The sequence below is a fragment of the Mangifera indica genome, chromosome 6 (genome assembly GCF_011075055.1).
Source record: "Mangifera indica cultivar Alphonso chromosome 6, CATAS_Mindica_2.1, whole genome shotgun sequence".
Taxonomy (NCBI): Eukaryota; Viridiplantae; Streptophyta; class Magnoliopsida; order Sapindales; family Anacardiaceae; genus Mangifera; species Mangifera indica.
In genome coordinates this window covers 3,447,501-3,469,845 of record NC_058142.1, presented here as the reverse complement: position 1 = coordinate 3,469,845, position 22,345 = coordinate 3,447,501, and the positions used below count along the sequence as shown (strand labels likewise).

Here is a 22,345-nt window from a genome sequence, read left to right as displayed (position 1 = left end):
TTCTCCGGTGGCTTCTTCCACTTGGAGTTGGAGAACTGCCAAAGGTTACCCATTTTGGAGCCAATTTAAGGCTGCCTAAAAACACAAGGTGACCGGTTTATTACGGTGAATTATAATATTTAATCATATAATATTTTATTATTTATATATCTAATTATATAATAAAAAATATTAACGGATAATATTGCTTTATTCAATGATATCATTCTAAAATCAATTATAAAATCAAAATGAAAACAAGTTGGAAAATGGATTTTCCTCAATCTGTATGCGAGATTTGGGCCATCAACTCTACCTCAAAATCCCATAAATTATGCAACACATTTAGTTTTAATAATACACCTGTATTTGTTCTGCAATACATTCTTCAGTCTATCTCATAGAAATCCCAGCAACAGGAAAGGTAGGTACATCCGGCCTATATACTTTCATAATAAGTCTCTTAGAATACAATCTAAATTATGTGTTTTGGATTTATACACACGGAGTTTGTTGTCATTTTTGGGCTTCTTGTGTCACTCATTCTTCTTGTTCAATCTCAACTTGGCTTCGACTTCTCCGCTGTAAGGTGCCACATGGAATGCATACTGCTGGAAAACAGCAAAGACTACCATTTCCAGACACACTAATACATTCTGAATAGCCTCCTCAGTGTGCTCAACATCCAACCAAAAATGATGAGATCGAATGATGCCCACGGCTGCTAGTATGTCAAGCACTACACCCTGCAATAGTCAAGAACAAATATGACATTTGTGAACACGGAATGGTGGTGTTCATGCAATGCAGTGCTTATGTTATGGAAAAACAAATAAAAATAGGAAATTAGGGCCAAATGAAAACTAAGGAGACAAAAACACTGTATCTTATCATGATGGGTACTCCAATTATTCAAATTACTGTAACTTCTAAGCAATTGCAGCCAAAGGAGCATTTAAGATTTCTCAATCCAATCACTTGGTTCTAAGAAATCCTACTAATAGAAATTAAGTGCGAAACTTCTTCCCATTGTTTGGCAAATAATGTTATCTAAAAACAAGCTAGAGGCCACCAGAGAACAAAATGCTTTGAATTTTCTACTTGAATCAATACCAAGAATTTATAGGTGTTCATTAGATTTAATCATTACTTTTTTTTCCATTTGCAAGTCCAAAAGCAAGTCATAAATGACACAGCCATTTTCTGAGACAAAAATAACTTTGAGGCTTGAAGCCTGTATTAGGAGGTGCCATTTTGAAGCATACCAACTAAGTAATGATTGGACTCAATCAATTCAAATGACGCTAATGGTCCATCAAAATTCAGGTGATCAAAACACACTTGCTTATGTTAGTATTGAACACTAGAACTTTCTTGGTTGACTCCAGAAAGAGAAAATTTCCCAATATCTTGACCTAACCATGAAATTTGGTTAATGAAAAGGAGTCTCCAGAAGGTCCCAAATGCTAGCTATAGTTGCATGTCTGCTTACATAGTAATTGAAAATGCTACACCCTTTGACTAGTCTTCAACACGATGCTGTGATATATTGGTGTAGCTTTTATGCTGGTTCTCTGTTGTTTACAGGTTATAAGAGCTCTAGTGTCCTTGAGAACCTTCGGGGTTTGCATTTCAATTTCTTTTCACAAGCAAAATAAAACTTATCTATCATTAAAAGGAATAGCGCAAGAGATTATTTACCTGCCAAAAGCAAAAGAAAACAATGCCCTTGATGCACATGAACTTTGCAAGTGGCTTGTGTGGTGCCAACTCTTTAGCAAACACATGGTAAAAGATCACCAAAGAATATAATCCTAATGAAACAGAAATGTTCAGAATGATGGTAAATGTCCAGCTCAACCAAGTGGGATACATCCCAAGAATTTGTAATGTGATCATCAAGATGGAACATATTGGGCGGATAACAACAAATTGCCATGTCCAATATTTGAGGAGCTTTAGTGTATGGTGATCCAGCCGGACCATACGAGGCTGCAATTTGTGAAAAGAGTGTGTCAACACATGTATATAAATTCATAAAAAAAAATGTTGGGAGATATCATAATAATAATCATTTGGCCATCAAGTTCCAAATCAGTCAAAGAAACCAAAACAGTAATTTGCGTTCAGATCCAACTTTCACCACATCAGCTAGCAACCACGTTTATCAACAATAACAAACACCAAAAAAAGAATAAGTTAACTAGATTTCCTCTCTAATTAGTTTAGAGATTTTTACAATAAATTACTACTAAGAGAATATACAAAATTAATATCCATTTCTACATCCCTAAGTCAGCTTCCTGACATATATTTCTAATCAATTCAAAAGATCAAAATGCACCAAGACTTCTTTTGAAAATTTTCCAAATCTTTAGTCATTGAGGTGCAATTTTTCGATTCCTTTCAATTTTTTATAATGTTTGGTATAACTCAGAAATCTTCCTGACCACTTTGTAAACTTGAATCTGAGGTGAGAAACAAGTGGTTTTGCCAAGTGATACTTTGAGCCTAAGCATTCCTCTAAATCCCTCATGATCTAGTGCCTTCCCTATTTTCTTTGCCTCTATTAGAGAAGTCAAATATTAAAGTTTGTCCATAAACTGATAAAGTATGAGCTTCTATTGAACAACAAATGACCATTGAATAACCAATATAACTTTAATAATAAAAGCTCTTCTAACAAAAAGGATATAAAACACATACCTGGAAAAGAGTCATAGGAAATGAATGATGAATCTCTCTTCCTTTAATCCCATCCGGCACAATATTTTTGCTAATTGAAATATTCAAGTAACTATACATCAAAGCCATAAACTTAGCAATCACCTGCACCCAAACACAAACACACACACACTCAAACACTTAAACTAATTCTCCAAACAAACAAACAACAAGTAAAAGAGCGAGTGCGAGAGAAACTAACCAGAGCCTCATAACATTCCTTAACGGAGTCCAGAAACATGAAGAAGGCTTTACTGCCTCTGATATCCAACAAGCCTACAAAAGAATCAACAGCATAAATTGGCGCCATAAGAATTATTATGATTATAGCCTTCTGTTCCTTAGGGTTTTTCCAGTAAAAGAGGTGCTGTGACATCAGTTGAACCGTGAAATGCATTGTCACCATGACGCAGAATCCAACTCCGGCCAGAGTCATCTGCTCCCGGCTCATTCTACTGAGATCCATCCTTCGCCGGCTTCAAACACGATTAGCCGTAATCAAAATGATCGAAATTCGAGAATTTCGATGATCTCTTTACTCTGTATAAGCGAATTTGGAATTTCTTAATGTCGGGGTTTGTCTGATTGATGATTGATTTTAATATGGTTGTAGGACCAATGGCAAACACGTTTTCAACACTAATTGCACGCCGCGAGATTTTGACACGTCAGATTTTGTTCATTGATAATCAATAAATTATTGTGTAATAAATTTCGGAAAACTCAATTTAATTAACTTAATATGTGAAAACCAATCTACTTTGTAATTTTGTACTTTCAGAATGCAGAAGTACAATTGATAATTTCAGTCCGAATTTGTTGTGTTTGGCTATCTCTAACTTTAACAAGAAGGAAATTCTCCGATAGGTTTTGATACATATATCTTTTCCTTGTCTTTGCTTGCCTCTATCTTTATCCCTATCCCTGTTTTCATCCTCATTCCCACTATTTTATATTAATATTTTTATTTAAAATATTAATATATCTTAAAATATTAAATTATTTATATTTTTAAAAATTTTTAAACTTTTTATTATACATATTAAGACGGTTAATATATGATATTTATGACATTTAAAATAGTCGATTGATTTTAATTTTAGTTAATTTTGTTATTTAATATATTTATGTTGTGTTTAAAAGATACGAAAATAAATTTTTTTCCCTCAGCAACTGAGAGGGGATGGAGATGAGATTTTTCTTCACAGGGAGGGGATAGAGATAAGGATGGAGATTGATATCCCCTTCCTGCCTCTCCTCGTTGCTATCCCTATGCATGAGTCAAGTTTAAGCTTAGGTCTATTGGGGTGAGAATTTATTTGTTTGAAACTTAAAAGGTAGAAATTGTCATTTCATGAAACTTTGGGTAGGACTTACTTGGCCGCATAATAAATAACATTATGAATAAATTTAATAAACATTGAACAATTTTTATTAATTGATCAAAATTTCCCCAGTAAAAATGTCATTTTCATGTTTAATTATATTTCCAAAATCATTGGTCTGTTGCATTTGCAGTTGCAGAGATGATGACAGGCAATAAGGCTAAAGAATGAGGTGTTATATTTCTTTATAAATCCATAATTCTAGCTTCCATATTCTTCACGGTTCTCACGGCTGTCTTTCTCTAACATATACCTGAAACCAAAGTTAATTTGTCCAAAATAATTATAATATAAAGTTCAACAGCAACCTTAAACCAATATATTGTCTTAATCTTTTGGACTAACCATCCAAAATCTGCATAAACTTTTAAATTCCGAGGTGCCTCCTTCTCCTTTCACAATTATTGACTCGAATCTCAACAATAAGCTTTGTAAAACTCCGGGGACAATGACATGGATACAAAATCTCCCTTTTTAAATGCTTCAGAGGAAACGTATATTCCAAAGTTTTGGTCCAAACAAATTGATAAAACAAGCCAAACCCATCAACATCTTTTGCCATAATATAAACTTAATGATGGTGCTTCATCAAAGCGCTGTTCATAAATTCTTGATTCTTTTGCACTTGCATTCACTGTGCAGTACTGCATTATGAGGAGCAGAGCTAATATTGCATATGCTTTACTTATTGTTTTAGTTCTTGAGAGTTGTTGTTTTGAAAGAACACTTTGTTCAAATGTGACGTATGATCATAGAGCGCTGGTCATTGATGGGAAGAGACGGGTTTTGCAGTCGGGTTCTATTCATTACCCAAGAAGCACTCCTGAGGTTGTTTTTACATAACTTGGTCTTTCTCATGTACAAGTTGCTTGGTGCATTCTGTGCTAACATGGAGTTGTTTTTGTTGTTGGGGGTGAGATTTCAGGTTTGGCCGGAATTGATTAGGAAATCCAAGGAAGGAGGACTGGATGTGATTGAAACTTATGTTTTCTGGAATTATCATGAGCCTGTGAAAGGACAGGTATAAGTATTACTCTGTTACAGAATCTAAATTTGCCAAGTGAAATAGTTATTATCATTATTTGTGGATGGTGTTAATGTTTTTGTTGGATTTTATACAGTACAATTTTGAAGGTAGGTTTGACCTAGTGAAGTTTGTAAAAACAGTTCAGGAAGCTGGCCTTTTTGTTCATTTGAGGATTGGCCCTTATGCCTGTGCTGAATGGAATTATGGGTACATTTCAGTTCCATTTTCTTTTCCTATTGTGAGCTACGTTACTGTTCTGATATTTTTATGCATTCTACTGTGACACCATTCCCATTAGTTATGAAGAGAAATTAAGCTGATGCACTTTAGCTTATTTATAATATATTTGCTCCAAATAATTCAGAATTTGCTAAAAAATTCTCTTCAATTTAATCTCTTTCTGTAACTTGAAACAGAGGATTTCCCATGTGGTTACATTTCATTCCCGGGATACAATTTCGAACAACAAATGCACCCTTCAAGGTACATTCTGATGTCAAACTTGTCACATTTGAATTTTCTCTTATATTTATCTTTCTTTGGTTTAGGGTCTAATGTATCGCAGCATAAAATCTCCGATTGATTTGATTTTTTTTGTATTTATATTGTTGTTACTGCAGGAGGAAATGCAGCGTTTTCTTGGGAAAATTGTAAATTTAATGAAGGAGGAGAAACTCTTTGCATCACAAGGAGGACCAATAATTCTGGCACAGGTTGTTTATTACTGTACTTCGGAAATTCATGATTTGGTTGATTCATGTTCTCTATATTGTAACAGGTTGAAAATGAATATGGCGATGTTGAATGGGCATATGGGGTTGGTGGAGAGTTGTATGTGAAATGGGCAGCAGAAACTGCTGTTAGTCTTAATACATCTGTTCCATGGGTGATGTGCTCACAAGAAGATGCACCTGATCCCATAGTAAGTGTTCTATGTAGTACAATGAAAATTTCTTGCGGATCTATATTTTCATATGCACAGAAAAATTTGACCCTTCATTTGAATTTTTAAGGATTCATCAATCTTCTATAATGAAAATCACTTGCAGATAAACACATGCAATGGATTTTACTGTGATGGATTTACCCCAAATTCTCCTACCAAACCCATAATATGGACTGAGAACTATAGTGGATGGTAACAATCTCTAGCTGTCTATGGCATATCTGTTCAACAATGCATAAGATAGCTGATTATAGCTGTTCACATGTAAATTTCTAGAATTCATTGCTGATATTGTAGGTTCCTTTCATTTGGGTATGCAATTCCTTATCGGCCTGTTGAGGATCTTGCTTTTGCAGTTGCACGCTTTTTTGAAACCGGTGGCACTTTCCAAAACTACTATATGGTGATTCTGCGAATTTTTCGTGTTTTCCTGTTGCAGTTGTAATTTGGTATATATGCGAAGTTAAGTATAGAGTTTTCCAAACTATATCTCATGCTGGTATTTCGTTGCAGTATTTTGGTGGTACCAACTTTGGACGAACGGCTGGTGGTCCTTTGATTGCCACAAGCTATGATTATGATGCTCCACTAGATGAATATGGTAAACTTTCCACATTTCAATCACAACTGATCACATAACCATTAACATCAGCATTGGAAAAGATCCTCTTTCAGAAAATGTACTTACAGTAGTTCTCCACTGAATACAACCTTGCCATATATGGCCGCAGCTTTAATGTACAATCAATAACATCCACCTGTTTGGTGAGAAAACTTTAGTGGGATCAAGCATGAATTATGTTTCCATTTAATTGGTTGCCATGGTCAATGTTCAAACAAGTTTTTTCCCGATATCTAGGGAAGGCAATATTCAATTGATCTGAAGTTTCAATGCAGGTTTTATCAGACAGCCAAAGTGGGGGCACCTGCGTGATTTACACAAGGCAATAAAGCTCTGTGAGGAATATCTGATCAGCTCAGACCCGGTTCACCAGCAACTTGGTGTTAACTTAGAGGTAAATGTTGCCCACTTAAGATGACAAATATCTCATTTTTTGGAGGTAACATACAATTGTATATGCAACAGTTCTTTTCTTTGCACTAATGAGGATGAATTTTCTAGACCAGATTTCTACAAAAATACCAATATCCAAGTGCTTGTTTTGCTCCAACTTTGTTAGTTTTGCTTTTATCAGACAAACCTCTTGTTTGAAAACACCTCATAATTGTATTTGTTTTACTTTGATAGATAATTTGGATAAACTTAAAATTGTAGTCATCAACAACAAGTGCATTTCTAAGCCCTCTTCGAAAAGACACTTATTGTTGCTAAAAGGAATGTGAATTCTTCATAGAGCCATGTGGGCTTTGGCTCTTCTTGCAAGTTTACAGCATTGGCTGCACATAATCTCCTTCTACTCAAGCTTACATTCTTTCTTTGTTTTTTCAAGGCACATATCTATTACAAACCTTCCAATGAATGTGCAGCCTTCCTTGCCAATTATGACAGCCATTCAGATGCAAATGTCACATTTAATGGAAATTTATACCACCTTCCAGCTTGGTCAGTAAGCATTCTTCCGGATTGTAAGAATGTCATCTTTAACACAGCAAAGGTATGATTCTTACGGCGGTGTTGTAGTGTTTACTGCCAAATTGTGTATATATTTTTGTGTTACTTTCTGCTAACCTTTTCTTCTTACTTGAAGGTTGTTGCACAAAGAAATATTGGTGATCATTCATTTTCGCGGAAAACTAATTTTAATGAGATGCTGTTGGTGTCATCAGCATGGAGCTGGCATATAGAAGAAGTGGGTGTTTCGGGCAACAACTCATTCACGGTGCCAGGTTTATTGGAGCAGATTAATACAACAAAAGATACCAGTGATTATCTATGGTACACAACAAGGTAATACATTTTGTATTAATTGTTCTTCTTGGTGGTTTCCTATTTTGGACAGTTTAGCTAGAGGTATCTTCTGAACTGGTTCTAATCCACCAAATTTATCAAGTTTAACTCTTTAAACTCTATGTCTTCTTTCTGGTCTTCTGTTTTCCAGTTTACATTATTCACTATTTCAATAAATGCAAAACCTACTAGCCCATTTTGTGCCTCCTTTTGGTGAACCTTTTGGTCATCTAGGTGATATAATACTAACTTCTTTCCTCCTATGTTAATCTGTGCTGATATTTTCATTGTGCAATATTGGCAGTATTAATGTGAGTGGTGAAGAGAAAGAAGCTGTTCTTAATATTGAGAGTTTGGGACATGCAGCACTCGTTTTTGTAAACAAAAAGCTTGTAGGTGGGTACCTTATGGGATGTAGTGTAATTGTTTCTGCCATCTTTACTTTGTCTTCCTGTTCAATGATTAGATCCTTTCATGTTGAAATTCTTAAATTTTTTTCTAGAAATTTGAGAGAAGTTCTAAAAAAGTATTTCTCATGGTATATGGATGTGAATCATTTGCCTTCTTAGAACTTCAAGTCGGAACCGTTTTGTTGCTTCATTAAAAGACAGATTTTTCAGTGAAAGCTATGATTTGTTTAAGTTTATTCAAGAAATCCAGAAATTTTTTGAAGTGTATTGTATGGTAGTTTTCTTCCGATAGTGGCAGTCTTCAACAGCTCTTCTGCTTTTATCAAATAAGAAACGTAGCTGCTGTAATTTAATCCAGTAGAAAATCATTCTTTTCCCTGTTATGGTTTTCTCCCAAACTGTTTTCTTACAAATGAAGTTCATTGTTCCAATTACAAAAATTTCCTTTTTTTTCAATTAACCTGAATCTCTTACTCTGTAGAACATTATTCAGTGCTGGCAGTGACAATCTCTGTTTCCCAAAACTGTCACCAAGATTAGTCCGTGTGTGTTTTTAAAGATTGATCTATGTTATATGTTTGATCTTTTTCAGCATTTGGATATGGAAATCATGACTTTGCAAATTTCTCAATCAATAAGAAGATAAGTCTCAAGGAAGGAAATAATACACTGGATTTGTTGAGCATGATGGTTGGTGTGCAGGTACACAAAATTACTAGAGTATATTGAGTTCTTTTCAGTGCCAAGGCATCAGACTTAATATTTTGCTTCTTTTCTTTTAATATCCAACAGAATTTTGGACCATGGTTTGATATTGCCGAAGCAGGAATATTTTTGGTTGCTCTTATTGGCTCGAAGAATGGCAAGACTGACCTTTCCTCTGGAGAATGGACCTATCAGGTTTGATTACACAGATTAATACAATCGGCTTGCTCTTGGTGTCTTACATGACTGTATTAAGCAAGTTCAACCATATTCAGCCACATGTTTCCTTCCTTTCAGGTTGGAGTCGAAGGAGAATATCTTGGACTTAATAAAGTAAGTCTTGCAAACAGTTCATTATGGACTCATGGGAGTATTCTACCTGTTAATAAGAGCCTGATATGGTACAAGGTAAGCTAATGTGTGTGAAATTTCATTATCTAAAGCAGTTGTTGCCTTCGCTTTTACCTCTACAATAATGTAAACTGTAGCACATTAGTATTGTCGATCAACTTTTGGTGTGTGCAGGGCTGGATTCGAGCCGAGCCGAGCTCGGCTCGCAGCCAGCTCAGGCTCGGCTCGAGTTCGGCTCGTTTATGGCTCGGTTCGGCTCGTTTTTCATATCAAAACGACATCGTTTTGTGTATATATACGGATCAAAACGACGTTGTTTTGTATAAAAAATTTTAAAAAAAATCTACCGAGCCAGCTCGAGCTCGGCTTGAGCTCGATCGAGCCGAGCAGAGCCTGGCTCGTTTCGGGCTCGAACCGAGCCGAGCCGAGCTCAAGCTCGAGCTGGCTCGGCTCGAATCCAGCCCTAGGTGTGTGAATATGATGAAACCTGGTTCTGATGCTAGCTAAACACATTTTTGTACATTGTTGATGCAAAATGTGGTTGGAATTCCTCAGCAACACTTCTTCAGAGTTAATGTGTTCATATAGTTCACTCCTGAAGTAGATAGACGGTGGCTGATCTCTTGAACATCCTAACCTTTGAAAGATCATTGGTCAGTTCATCTAATTAACAGAGAAGTAGAATTAAGCATACTGAACAATTTACCTGCAAGTTTATATCCCTTCAGTCTTGTGAGCTTGTTTTAATTTACAGAATCTGAGAGTTCTAGTACATGATGCATCGAATAATTCTATTAAATTAATCATAGGTAAACTATATTGAGAACCTGGACTTCCTTCTCTCTTTGCTTTGATTAGTGGAAAAGATTTCACTTCTTTTTTTATTTCAATACAGTTTTACTTTTTGTCATCCTCAGGCTACTTTCTCTGCCCCAGACGGGAAGGGCCCCTTAGTCCTAAATCTTGCTAGCATGGGGAAGGGTCAAGCTTGGGTTAATGGACAGAGCATAGGGCGCTATTGGCCTGCTTATCTCTCACCATCAACCGGTTGTACTGAAAATTGCGATTACCGGGGAACTCATTATTCATCTACATGTCAAAAAGGGTGTGGTCAACCTGCTCAAACATTGTAAGCGCCGATGAACTTCTTGTTTTAGTTCTCTGATGCTGCCTAGAAAAAGATAGTATTCACATTTTTTTTTAACATATATTACAATAGTTATGAAGAGATAATAATGTCAGGTATCATATCCCGCGATCTTGGGTACACCCTGGCAAAAACTTATTAGTCCTTTATGAAGAGCTTGGTGGTGACCCATCAAAGATTTCCGTGCAAACAAGAACTGGCCAAGATATATGTTCATTTGTATCAGAAGCTGATCCACCAGCAGCCGATTCCTGGAAACCAAACTCACAATTCGTTTCTCAAGTCCCTGAAGTTCGACTGACTTGTGAACAAGGATGGAAAATTACTTCTGTTAATTTTGCCAGCTATGGAACTACTGAAGGAAATTGTGGCACATTTAGTCCAGGAACTTGTCATGCTGATGTCTTATCAATTGTGGAGAAGGTATGAAAGGCCTTTCTTTACTTGCATAAAATATGAATCCAGAAACACAGGCTCCAATCTGAATTGCAGATGAGTTCAGCTATGTTACATTGACGAATTTTCAGCTGAATTCTAGCCCTGCTGGGTCATTTGTTGAAGATATCTTCAGTAGAGGTTCAATGTCATTCTGGCATTGTACTTTTATAACATTTTACTAATGACCTCATTTTTACTGAGATCCCTAAAATTTTATTTTCTGAAATTGTAACATTCAATTTTTCCACATATTATCCTCACATATTTGAATGGAATTTCAGGCTTGCATTGACCAGGTAGAATGTTCAATCCCTGTGTCCTCAGCTAACCTTGGGGATGCTTGCCCTGGACTGCTGAAAACCCTTGCAATAGAAGCTCATTGCAGTGAGTGAAATTCCAATCCTCAGTCCTGACAGATTAATGGCGACAACTCATTATGATGCTTTAGAAAGTTTCTGGGTTGTTATGTGTTTTAAGCTGTCATATTACAACACTAAGATTACAAAGAAGAAGCTTTTCTCATTTTGTCCATGCAATTTATTCCAATCTTTTGCTTCTTCTCCAACTTGACATATAACTTAATGCATATGCATTGTGCAATCTGTGTGGACTCTATAACCTAATTGCCCACATCCAATGTGGCATGTAAATAAGTGTTCTCCAAATTAAGCTATTAAGACATCAAATTATTCATGATTCAGATGAATCACTTCAGCATTATATTGATTGTAAGTAAGCAAAATGAAAACGCTTCATCAGTCACTTATTCTCAAATGATAAGATAATAACAGAAAAACTGCATTTCCAAACCATAGATGCAATTGAGCATTGTCCCCAATTGCAAAAGCTTGTAAGAGGTCTAAAACCTTGTCATTCAATGGAACTGTAACTTCAAGACCTGCAGAATCATGGGAGAAGCAGAATCTTCCCAATATGCTTGCTGCTTTCCATAAGCCTATGAGCCTCAGCTGCTTTGGATAATGGAAAGTACTTGTACACCACAGGCTTCACCTTACCTTCCATAATTCCAGGCCAAACATTCTTTTCCACCTCCCTAACAATTATCTCCTTGTCTTCTGGATTTCTGCCTCGCAATGTAGACGCTGCATATGTAATCACCAATGTTATAACCATTTAAGAATGACTGAACACAATAACAACTTCATTCTACCCCGAACATGCTAAAATGAAAATGAGTAGAAATAGAGGGCTCTGCTAACACTCAAACCTTGTATTGTCAGGCGTCTTGCCAACAAAGAACTGAGGTTTATTTCTGCAGCCATTCCACTGAGGGCTCCAATAATAAAAAGCCTCCCATCAACATTTAAGCTGTCAAAGTTTTTCTGCAGGTAGGGTCCTCCAACAGAATCCAGAATTACATCAACACCTGCCATTGACCATTTTCAAGTAATTGGCTCCAAAGAACAATGATTGCTCTATGCAAGGGAAAATTTTCCAACAGAAATCAAAATTCAGGTTTACAGTGCAGGGTAAAGTACCTCTCCCTTCAGTTTCTTGCTTTACTCGTGCAACAAAGTCCTCTGTCTTATAATTGATACACACATCAGCTCCAAGATTCTTGCAGGCAGCTAATTTCTCCTCGCTCCCTGCTACATAGAAAGAAATAGATGACCAATGAAATATGGATTAATTCATAAGATAAAATGGAGTAATGACCTGCTGTGATGATTACTCTAGCTCCCTGGTATTTAGCCATTTGAATTGCAAATGTACCAATTCCACTAGAGCCCCCATGAACCTGAAACCTCAAAGTTCTAAGTACATATATCAAGCTTTTCATAAGAGACTTCTTGCCTAAATTTTATATTGACATTTAGTTTCAATTTATTTTATAAGGTGAAAGATAGTGCATCTAGAGCAGGAATAGAAAAATCCAATCTGTAAATTTACAGCAATTATACTTAGGAGACAATGTGGGTTCTCTGGTTCATTCTCAATAATTTGGTCAAAACTTAAAGAGCAAGGAGACTTAACCAATATATGCCATAACATGAAAAGAAGCATGGAGAGGCTTAATCAGACTCGAACAATCACAAAATTCGAATAGGATAAACATAAAAGAAGCTAATGGTTTACCAGAAATGTTTCTCCAGCAGAAAGGTGACTCTTCATAAAGACAGTAGACCAAACGGTGCAAGCAACCTCAGGTAAACAAGCAGCATCCTTGAGAGAAACACCTGATGGCACAGGAAGCACTTGACCAGCTGAAACCGCCACCTTCTCAGCATACCCACCACCAGCGAGAAGAGCACATACCTGTAATCTCCATCAGTACTTTCGAAACATCTCATATATGAATTTGTACTCATTAATAACTTAAGACTAGATCACCTGATCGCCAACTTTCCATCGAGAAACATGTCTACCGACGGATTCAATGGTGCCAGAGCATTCAAGACCAGGGTATAAGCTCGCACCTTTTGGCGGAGAATAAAGGCCTTTTCTCTGATAAATATCACCCTGATTCAGTGCAGCCGCCTCAACTTTGATAAGGACTTCATCATCTTTGATTTCTGGGTCCTCCACTTCTTGTAACTGCAGCACTTCCGGCCCTCCTGGGCTTGTAATTATTATAGCCTTCATTGTTTTCTTCGTTTGACAAAATATTCTCTTTGGTTCTCTCCAGCTCCATCTGAAACAATTATACAGTTATAATGGCTAATAGAATAGTAATTTCTGGTCAATTTTATAATGTTTGTGCCCTCGTCATAAATTATTATATGCTTAACATGATTCACATGAGCAAGATAAGAAAAAGGACTCCAGATAATCAAGTTTTAAGAGTCCAAAAAGCATTGCATCTTCTCTTCTTTTTCTACACAAGTCCCACAGTGATTAGAAGAAGAATCATTCAAGGGTAGGTATCTTGACCTATATGAAGATCTTGGCTTTTCATAAATAGCTTCATCTGGCTGAAACATTTATTCCATTCAATTTCTTGTTCATCTCTTAATTTACAAGTTCATGGATTTTTTTTCCTTTTGGACAATACACCCCAGAAACTAAAATCCGCCCCTACTAACTTCAGAAACTACATATAAACCCCCTTGTCGTTAGCTTCATCTGTTAGAATGGATGACAGGGAGGGTAAAATTGATATTTTTAATTTTGAATATTTCAGAAATAGCTTAAATTTATCGTATTTTAGATGAAATTTGTTAGGAGTTTTGTGTTAAAATATATATAGAATTGATTAATGATAAAATTGGGTTTTAAAAATCGAGATTGGTGGTGATTCATTCTCACCACGCGTGATTCACATAATGAGTAGAGTTGGAGATGGGGTGCTTTTGCGATTTTTCAAACAATGCAGATCATGTGGTAGTGGGAGCTATAAGTGTCAGTTTTAGTATGCAAGGTGCCGGGGGTTTTGATTACTTCACATGCATAGTGGGGGTACTTTGGTATTTTCCACCATGCATGGTGAGGTGTTCGGTCATTTTTTAATTTAGGGATTTTCTGATGTTTTTTGTTTTAGAGACAAATTATTTTTGTTTTATTTTAAAGCTTTTTATGTATAAATAACAAAATTTTTGTCTTTTTGAAAAATAAAACATGTGTTAAAAAAATTGATTTATTTCTATTTATTTTTTTGCTTCTAAACACAAAAGAAAGAAGCATAAATATAAGACATACATTTGACTATTTATTCGAGTTACAAACTCAAATCAAACTAAATAACAAATACAAACTATAAATTCTAACCGAAGTAAACTAATCATTTCTTAACTCAAATTTGATTCAATTTAAAAAATATGCGATATCTTTTAACTTGAATTTTGATTAAATGATATAAAGAGTGTACTTAAAAGAATGTTTGCAAACCAAACAAAGGGTGGAAAAATAGAAACCACTCAGAAGTAAACAGTTTATTATCATCTCAAAATGCGTTTCATCCCTTTTCATGGGTCTAGTTCGTGCTTTACACCAAATATCAATCAATCAGAGCGGTCTTCTTCCATGTCCATATGTAAATCAAGCAATTCCACAAATCTTACAGTGTCTCTCGACATTATTCATACAAGAACTCAACTTTGACCAATTATATATCCATATGAAATTCTCACCAAAGTATTTGAACATCCTGGGAAGAATATAATGATCTAAAGGATTGGTTTTATTCATGGAACAAGCAGTATCTTCCCGATATGGTTACTGCTTTCCATGAGCTGGTGAGCCTCTGCTGCTTGAGATAATGGAAATGACTTGTAGATCACAGGCTTCACCTTGCCCGCCATGATTGGAGGCCAAACATTCTTCTCCACCTCGGAGACAATTTCTGCTTTGTTTTCTAAAGTTCTGGTTCGCAAGCCAGCCGCTGAACGTAATGACCAATTTATAAACCCATATATATCAGATATATATCCAAAAGTATCGTCTCCAAGAAAACATAAGACAACATTTAAAAAAGAAAAAAGAAACTGTATATCACTAATGTTGAAATTTCAATAAATCCAGTATTCAATGGAAGATTTTCTGACATATCAATCCTGATCATTTCAATCTAACCTGAGTATAACGAGATAATAATTTATGTATGATATAGACACAAATAAAAAAATTGATATGGCAAGAATGAAGAATAAAAAAGCTTTAAAAAAGAACATTTTTGAATCATGGATCCAGATGTGCATCCAAAATGATGGTTTCTCCATATATAACTTCTTCGAACAAGAAGCACTACACATCAAAGTCACACTCTTACACAAAATAATGTCCAACTGTATACTTTCTTATTATAATTCAATATGAAATTTTCTAGAACTTTTACCTTTTCAAAAAAATTATTTTACTTTTCCCCAAAAGATATAACCCTGATCACCTAGGATGACAGAAATGAAATTGATCCTACAACACCAAAACACAGCATAAACGAAAGGCTACTGCCATACCTTGCACAGTGAGGCGCTTTGCAAACAAAGAACGGATATCTAGTTCGGTTTTTGCACCACCTTGGGTGCCAATAATAAAAAGCCTCCCATCGATATTCAAGCTATCCAAGTTACGCTGGAAGTAGGATGCTCCCATACTATCTAAAATTACATCAACACCTGCATTCATCCATTTTAAGTCAGGTTCTGAAGATAAAATATCTGCATATATGTAATCCTTGTAAATATGAAGCAAAAGGATGTTCATAGAAGAGTACAAATTTCAACATAAACCAAAATTTCATTAAGCCAAGTGAATACCTTTCCCACCAGTTTCATCCTTCACTCGAGCAACAAAGTCCTCTGTCTTGTAATTGATGCACACATCAGCACCAAGACCCTTGCAAAAAGCTAACTTATCCTCACTGCCTGGAGATCAATATTTACAATACATGAATAATAAAAATGAATGGGCTAAATGGGCTAGATAAATGAAAATTGCAGCTAGACCTGCTGTCACAAACACTTTCACTCCTTGGCTTTTAGCTATCTGAATTGCGAATGTACCAATTCCACTAGAACCCCCATGAACCTGATATTTTAATAGCCGTTAGTTCACATATTAAGCTGCATAGCACATACTCCTATGACTTAAATGACAAGGAGATTCATGGTCACTCATATAATAAATTGTTTTAAGTTGGAAATTACTCCTTGTGGCACCTACATACACTTCAAATTTCGGTCTTTGTGATGGCTATCTACCAGTAAACAGTCCAAAAAGGCATGATGCAGTGGCTATAAAGGCATGTCAGCCATAGAGTGGCACAATGGATTAACAAGTGCTCAAGTTTGTGAGCAAGACTTGGTACCAATACACAAAATGAGACTCGATTATACTCAATTATATGGCATAAGAAGAATGGGAGAGATGTCCAACTATACTAATAATATACCCAAGGAAAGGGAAGAATTTATATGCAAGAACAAAGCATGTCAGCAAGCAATAGTTGCAAGTTGAATATATTGTCTGTTTTCCTCATGTTTTCCAGCAGCATGTATTTGATCTTTGCTTGATTCAGTATTGTACTACTAATCCATGCAACAAATTGAAATATAAACTACTTATGATAAAGAAATTCGAACTGAAACAGATACTACCAGCTATACATAGCCATCAATATGTTTTTCACATCTGGTAAACAATAATAGTAAACAATTCTGAATCAAAATACAGGATATATTTAAAGATACCAGTAGTGCCTCCCCAGGTGATAGGTGACTGGTCATAAAAATAGTGGACCAAACAGTGCATGCCACCTCAGGAAAAGCAGCAGCATCTTTGAGTGAAACACCAGAGGGCACAGGAAGAACTTGTCCAGCTGGAACTGCAACTTTCTCAGCATATCCTCCTCCAGTAAGTAGAGCACAAACCTACAAAACACAACAAAGGAAAATCACCACACACTTTATTGCACAATATTCATGTACATTTAGTACCTCAGTGAAAGACACAATCATGACCGTGATAATACCAAAACTTATATTCTCGGTCCCTTATAGTCACTATTACAAGCATAGAGCACGATGATTTTGCAATCCAACACTCACTTTCATTGCCATTAAAGCGCTTCAACAGCGTCCAAATATTCTAAGGAACTAATTTAAGCATAAAAATTAAGTGAACACGATTAATCAACAAAACTATTAGCCATTAAAACGCTCCTCTATGAATATAGAAAAAATGAAAAGATAAAATAACTTCTTTATAAAGACTATCCCCTAAAATTCAATAATTTGAAATTTAAAAAAGAAAAGATAAAACCCTCTCCAATGCCCAGTTCTATTTTACGGAAAAAGGTAATTAATTTCTTTATAATGAGAGTTAACGACTTAATTTTTACCCAGAACATCAAAAATTTAGTACAAATAGAAGCTTTCAAGTTGTTGAATAATTATAAAGTGACAACTGACAAGTATGTTGAGTAGTTTAAAACGAGAAGTTAAATTGACCTGGTCTCCAACTTTCCATCTGGAGACGTTTTTACCGACGGCCTCTATAGTGCCGGAACATTCGAGACCTGGATATGGGCTGGCACCTTTGGGTGGTGGATAGGCGCCTTTTCGCTGAAGAGTATCGGCCCGGTTCAGAGCGGTGGCTTCGACTTTGACCAAAACTTCATCGTCGTTAATGCAAGGGTCTTCCACTTCTTGCAGCTGAAGAACTTCAGGACCGCCTGGTGTTGTTATCACTATTGCCTTCATTGTGACTTTCACTGTCTTCGCCTTCTTCTCCAATTGATTAGCTTATGTGATCAAGCGAAGTAGTTCAGTATTGTACTTAACCGAAATGCCGTGTTGGTTCAGGCTCTGGGAAGCCTTACACGTGGATTATTTTAGCTAAATTAAATTATTAGAGATTTTGATTCCTAAACCCCCGTAGTTTTTTGCTAAAATCTAGAAAACCAAACAGTATATTGAAATGACGTCTCTACCCTTCTATCCCTGAAAAATTCCATCTTTATCCATGCAGATTCACTCCATCTCCATCTTCGAAACTCCAGATACCAGCAATACTTAGATCTGTTAGAACTCGGAAATTTTGAACAGCTTCCTTGATCTCCCATCACCGCAGGCGATATACTTAGGTAAGACGGTTAAAACCAGAGCCAATCTTCCGTTGAGAAAAATACCTGGGATTTCATAATCTACATTGCAGGTGTCTCTAACTCGTTTCTTTTTGTTTTTTCTTTTTAATTGTTTGATCGGCTACAGTTTGTCAGCTTTACTTGCTGTCTCATCTTTTTGGTAGCTGAGAAAATTTCGGAGGAGATACTAATTCTCTTGTTCATTTATTTTCTGGTCATTACCCCATTTCTGGTGCTTCTTGATTTATTACAGTTGATTAACGTTATTAAGTCTAATTTCTGTTTCAGGTATGGGGATGAGTGGGTCTGGCCTGTTGTGGATGGGAAGAGCGCTGATTCTTCTGCAGCTTTTTAATGGGGTTCTGGGTTGGGGAAAGGAAGGCCACTATGTTGTTTGCAAGATAGCAGAGGTTATTGTTATTTCAATTATTAAAAAGTATAATTAATTGGTTGTTTGTTTCAAATTGTTTTAATTAGCTTATTACTGATAGATTTTTACACAATGTTGATTCTAGTCAACAATATGACAATGTAAGTAGTTGTGAAGTAGCACTTACTTTGATAAAAATTTCGTTTTAAAATGATAAACTGGGTAATTGGAGGAGATTCTTGAACAAAATGAAAACTTTGTGAATGGAATATAGTTGTTTTTGTTTTTTTAATAAATCTTTATTTTTTAAATGAACTGCCTAATTTATATGTTATTATGTTTCTGTAGCTGCCATAGGAATTTTTCCAATATAAAAATGAAATAAGTTTAATTAAAACACGACTGTGCTATAGGTAAGAAGATATTGTAAAAAATGGGAATGGAAGTTGGTGGGAATTAAGCTGGAAAAAACTTGTTGAAAGCATGTAATTAGGCCCTTTTTTTTATCCATCATTAGGGATATCTCACTGAAGATGCCTTGGCTGCTATGAAAGAATTGCTTCCAGATTCTGCTGAAGGTGATCTTGCAAACGTTTGCTCCTGGCCTGATGAGATTCGACACAACTTCCACTGGCGCTGGACTAGCCCTTTACACTATGTTGACACACCAGATTTTACGTGTAACTATGAATACTGCAGTAAGTTTGACTCCTTGTTTTCCATGGTTCAGTTCAACCATTAATTCTTTGTATCGATTCATGTTTCTATATTGTGATCTTTCTTTAATGAGTTGGTCCCCTAACTCCATGATTAAATAAAAAATTGTTTTACTCTGCTAATTCTCTTCAGCTTTCTTACAGGAGACTGCCATGACTCGGGTGGACATATGGATAGATGTGTAACTGGAGCAATCTTCAACTATACAATGCAACTCAAATCTTTTTATCTGGATTCTGTTTCAGAGGCAAAATGTAAGCACATATCTTACTGTATCTTACAATTTCCAGATGCTATAATAGAATTTTATAATGTGAATGATGATAACAACTAACAAGTGTTTTGTGCGTCTTCTTTGTAGACAATTTAACAGAGGCCCTTCTCTTTTTATCACATTATATTGCTGATGTGCATCAGGTATGCTCTTCTTACTGTGACTTTAGTGCTGAGAGTGCAAGAAATGCTATGTTGCACTATTTCAAATTTATAAACTTGTTGAATGATGTAGATTATTGTGTTAAAAATTCATTGACTGTGCTCCTTATTCTTGTAATTTAATTCCTTTCAGACTCTTGACATACATTAATTTTTCTAAAATAGAGGCAATATTTTGCTTTATTTTTTTCTTTTCTATTAGTGATAAATGGGAGGCATGATTTCACATAATCAATTCTATGAAATTTAATTGATCAAAAGGATATGCATAAGAGTTATTTTAAGTTCTATGTATATCTTGGAAGTGATGTAGGGGGTATAAGAGGTGGAGTTGTTGTTTGTAAAGGGATCTCTGTGGTTTATAAGAGGCAGAGACTAAGCTTGAAGTCTAAAATACTAAACTCTTTGCGGATACTGTGAATATTATCATTGTTCTAGTAGAACCCCTGATACTCACAGATAATTATCTCTCTACTTTTAAAACTAGCTTCCTACTTTAACTATTATTTTCACAGTTTCTCTTGCCTGATTGCCCACCTAACCTGATTATTTGTATTATTTACAGATGGTAAAGCTTGCTACATGCAAATGCCTTTTTCTTTTAACTTGTTGTTTTTGTGTGATAGCCTCTGCATGTTGGTTTCACTGGAGATCAAGGGGGGAACACAGTAACAGTTCGTTGGTTCCACCGGAAAACAAACCTACACCATGTAAGTAATGTTTAGCCCAGTTAATATTTATTTTACTGTTAGATGACCCACTGATGTAGTAGAAATAAGGATTTTTTGCTATAATAGAAGCAGTAGTTTCCTTTTTGTATCATCCAGGATCCAAGATTTTTGTTAATCTGAAGGAATAATATGAAGTCATTTGATTTATGCCTTTCTGTCTGCTTGGTATCACAACCATCTGTACAGTCAGAGAGGGAGGGAAAGAGGGGTTGGATCAGTATTTATGTGAAAGCATTTTTTTTTTTTTTCAGTTAAAGATTGAGAATTTGTTACTCGGTATCATACAGAAACTATGTATACTAGGTCATTGTGGTGTGGCCAGTGTGTGGCATAGGTAATCAAGACAATAATTGGGTCATATTCATTCTTAAGATTAGTGTGAAGGCATGGAATTTTGTTGTCTTAAGGTGTTTTCACAAAGCAACAGTCAATGTATTTTCTGAGGAAACAAAGGCTTAATTTATTTTTATGCTCATGTGCATATCTTTTCTGAACAACCTTTATCCTCATTAACTAGCAATCAGATTCAAGTATTATTGTTTTTCAGGTATGGGATACCATGATTATTGAATCTGCCCTGAAGACTTTTTATGATTCAGATATAGCAGTCATGATTAAATCCATTCAAAGGAGTATTATGGTATGCTTTTCCTTCTTCCTTTTGTGTTTAGACTAGGACACAACTATTACACATATCAGGGAGACTCTGCTAACTCAAACACCAACCTGCGCCCATACATGCTCAGAGATTTGGTTGTTTTAATTCTTTACTTTGGGCTTTGTGTTAACTTGTTTACCATTTTAATCCAGAGCTTTTTCATTTTTGTGCATGTGTGAATCTGCTTATATAACTGCTGTTGCTACCTATTGGTTTGTTTGATTTCTGTCTGTAGGATGGTAGGTCCAATGACAAATCCTCTTGGGAATATTGTGAATATAATCAAACAGTCTGTCCCAACCCGTAAGTACATTCCATTCTTTTTACTCTTTTATATGTTTGAATTTATTTGGAACACTGGCTTTTAGCTACTCGATTTTCTAAAAGGGATGTTAAGGCATTTGCAATACACCGTTGTGGCATAAATAATGAGAGAGTTGATAGAAATCCTTATAAAAGATACTGGTTATATATTTGATGTTTTATTTGATATGTCCCTTTTGCCCAGGCCATACAGTCTCAAGAGAAGTAACATTATTGGTCTGATTTGTTACTAAAAGTCATAACAGTAGGGGGATTTATTTGTAGGAAACAAAATTTATAAAATTTACTGGCCATGTTGAATTTCCTGATCTCATTATTTGTACACAACAATGCTAAAGAAGGTGTTTTTATGTTTTGTTGTGGTTGAAGCAAATGTACGTGTAGATGTCCAAAATACTTAAACAAAAAATTTGTTCCACTTTTTCATCACAAGCAGAAACTTATGTATCTGTTGCAAGGAATGTGACATGTTAGTTATCATCTGATTGCTTCTCATTTTACAGGTATGCTTCTGAAAGCGTTAGTTTGGCATGCAAGTTTGCATACAGG

At 35.6% G+C, this 22,345-nt stretch overlaps 5 protein-coding genes across 8 annotated transcripts in view; 2 read left to right on the top strand and 3 right to left on the bottom strand.

The window, feature by feature from the left end:
* Positions 1-290: 290 nt before the first annotated feature.
* LOC123218620 (transmembrane protein 184C-like) lies at positions 291-3,295 on the bottom strand. 2 transcript variants are annotated; one of them, XM_044640127.1, is made up of 4 exons: positions 2,906-3,295; positions 2,686-2,808; positions 1,681-1,971; positions 291-1,595 (listed from the first exon to the last, which is right to left on the bottom strand). In XM_044640127.1, the coding sequence occupies exons 1-4, from the start codon at positions 3,167-3,169 to the stop codon at positions 1,488-1,490; spliced, it is 786 nt and encodes a 261-aa protein (XP_044496062.1). In that variant the 5' UTR covers positions 3,170-3,295; the 3' UTR covers positions 291-1,487. The 2 variants fall into 2 exon arrangements, with proteins under 2 accessions (XP_044496062.1, XP_044496061.1); XM_044640126.1 differs by having other exon boundaries at positions 291-725; positions 2,906-3,293.
* A 1,444-nt stretch (positions 3,296-4,739) lies between these two features.
* LOC123218900 (beta-galactosidase 8-like) lies at positions 4,740-11,543 on the top strand. Its single transcript, XM_044640552.1, has 19 exons — positions 4,740-4,916; positions 5,014-5,109; positions 5,210-5,322; positions 5,532-5,598; positions 5,736-5,828; positions 5,894-6,037; positions 6,165-6,253; positions 6,359-6,464; positions 6,575-6,662; positions 6,959-7,077; positions 7,513-7,677; positions 7,771-7,970; positions 8,275-8,366; positions 8,973-9,082; positions 9,173-9,280; positions 9,383-9,493; positions 10,354-10,565; positions 10,679-11,006; positions 11,303-11,543. Exons 1-19 carry the CDS (start codon positions 4,740-4,742, stop codon positions 11,411-11,413), a joined length of 2,529 nt encoding a protein of 842 aa, XP_044496487.1. The 3' UTR covers positions 11,414-11,543.
* Positions 11,544-11,707: 164 nt separating this feature from the next.
* On the bottom strand, positions 11,708-13,996 carry LOC123218619 (quinone oxidoreductase PIG3-like). The gene is made up of 7 exons (XM_044640125.1): positions 13,914-13,996; positions 13,374-13,674; positions 13,119-13,298; positions 12,699-12,780; positions 12,521-12,628; positions 12,250-12,408; positions 11,708-12,124 (listed from the first exon to the last, which is right to left on the bottom strand). The coding sequence occupies exons 1-7, from the start codon at positions 13,961-13,963 to the stop codon at positions 11,928-11,930; spliced, it is 1,077 nt and encodes a 358-aa protein (XP_044496060.1). The 5' UTR covers positions 13,964-13,996; the 3' UTR covers positions 11,708-11,927.
* An 882-nt stretch (positions 13,997-14,878) lies between these two features.
* LOC123218714 (quinone oxidoreductase PIG3-like) lies at positions 14,879-18,269 on the bottom strand. Its single transcript, XM_044640290.1, has 6 exons — positions 17,927-18,269; positions 17,168-17,347; positions 16,424-16,505; positions 16,235-16,342; positions 15,935-16,093; positions 14,879-15,360 (listed from the first exon to the last, which is right to left on the bottom strand). The coding sequence occupies exons 1-6, from the start codon at positions 18,176-18,178 to the stop codon at positions 15,164-15,166; spliced, it is 978 nt and encodes a 325-aa protein (XP_044496225.1). The 5' UTR covers positions 18,179-18,269; the 3' UTR covers positions 14,879-15,163.
* Positions 18,270-18,361: 92 nt separating this feature from the next.
* LOC123218715 (endonuclease 4-like) overlaps positions 18,362-22,345 on the top strand; it is a 5,380-nt gene continuing 1,396 nt past the window's right edge. The window contains exons 1-10 of one of the 3 annotated variants that reach the window (XM_044640292.1): positions 18,362-18,561; positions 18,689-18,775; positions 18,850-18,971; positions 19,449-19,629; positions 19,792-19,902; positions 20,010-20,065; positions 20,710-20,793; positions 21,362-21,454; positions 21,708-21,775; positions 22,300-22,345. The exon at positions 22,300-22,345 is cut by the window's right edge and continues 28 nt beyond it. In XM_044640292.1, coding sequence (XP_044496227.1) covers positions 18,852-18,971; positions 19,449-19,629; positions 19,792-19,902; positions 20,010-20,065; positions 20,710-20,793; positions 21,362-21,454; positions 21,708-21,775; positions 22,300-22,345 — 759 coding nt within the window. In that variant the 5' untranslated portion in view covers positions 18,362-18,561; positions 18,689-18,775; positions 18,850-18,851. Of the gene's footprint in view, positions 18,633-18,688; positions 18,776-18,849; positions 18,972-19,448; positions 19,630-19,791; positions 19,903-20,009; positions 20,066-20,709; positions 20,794-21,361; positions 21,455-21,707; positions 21,776-22,299 lie in introns of all 3 variants that reach the window. The other 2 variants (XM_044640293.1, XM_044640291.1) reach the window with 2 other exon arrangements.

Coding starts and splice junctions, on each gene's coding strand:
- LOC123218620 (XM_044640126.1), bottom strand. CDS start 3,169: ATGGATCTCAGTAGAATGAGCCGGGAGCAGATGACTCTGGCCGGAGTT. Junction 1,972..2,685: donor TTCCTATGACTCTTTTCCAG/GTATGTGTTTTA, acceptor CACAAATTGCAG/CCTCGTATGGTCCGGCTGGA. Junction 726..1,680: donor TTTTCTTTTGCTTTTGGCAG/GTAAATAATCTC, acceptor TGACTATTGCAG/GGTGTAGTGCTTGACATACT.
- LOC123218900 (XM_044640552.1), top strand. CDS start 4,740: ATGAGGAGCAGAGCTAATATTGCATATGCTTTACTTATTGTTTTAGTT. Junction 5,599..5,735: donor CAACAAATGCACCCTTCAAG/GTACATTCTGAT, acceptor TTGTTACTGCAG/GAGGAAATGCAGCGTTTTCT. Junction 7,078..7,512: donor AACTTGGTGTTAACTTAGAG/GTAAATGTTGCC, acceptor TGTTTTTTCAAG/GCACATATCTATTACAAACC.
- LOC123218619 (XM_044640125.1), bottom strand. CDS start 13,963: ATGTTTCAGCCAGATGAAGCTATTTATGAAAAGCCAAGATCTTCATAT. Junction 13,299..13,373: donor GATGGAAAGTTGGCGATCAG/GTGATCTAGTCT, acceptor TGGAGATTACAG/GTATGTGCTCTTCTCGCTGG. Junction 12,125..12,249: donor AAGACGCCTGACAATACAAG/GTTTGAGTGTTA, acceptor TTACATATGCAG/CGTCTACATTGCGAGGCAGA.
- LOC123218714 (XM_044640290.1), bottom strand. CDS start 18,178: ATGAAGGCAATAGTGATAACAACACCAGGCGGTCCTGAAGTTCTTCAG. Junction 17,348..17,926: donor GATGGAAAGTTGGAGACCAG/GTCAATTTAACT, acceptor TGTGTTTTGTAG/GTTTGTGCTCTACTTACTGG. Junction 15,361..15,934: donor AAAGCGCCTCACTGTGCAAG/GTATGGCAGTAG, acceptor CATTACGTTCAG/CGGCTGGCTTGCGAACCAGA.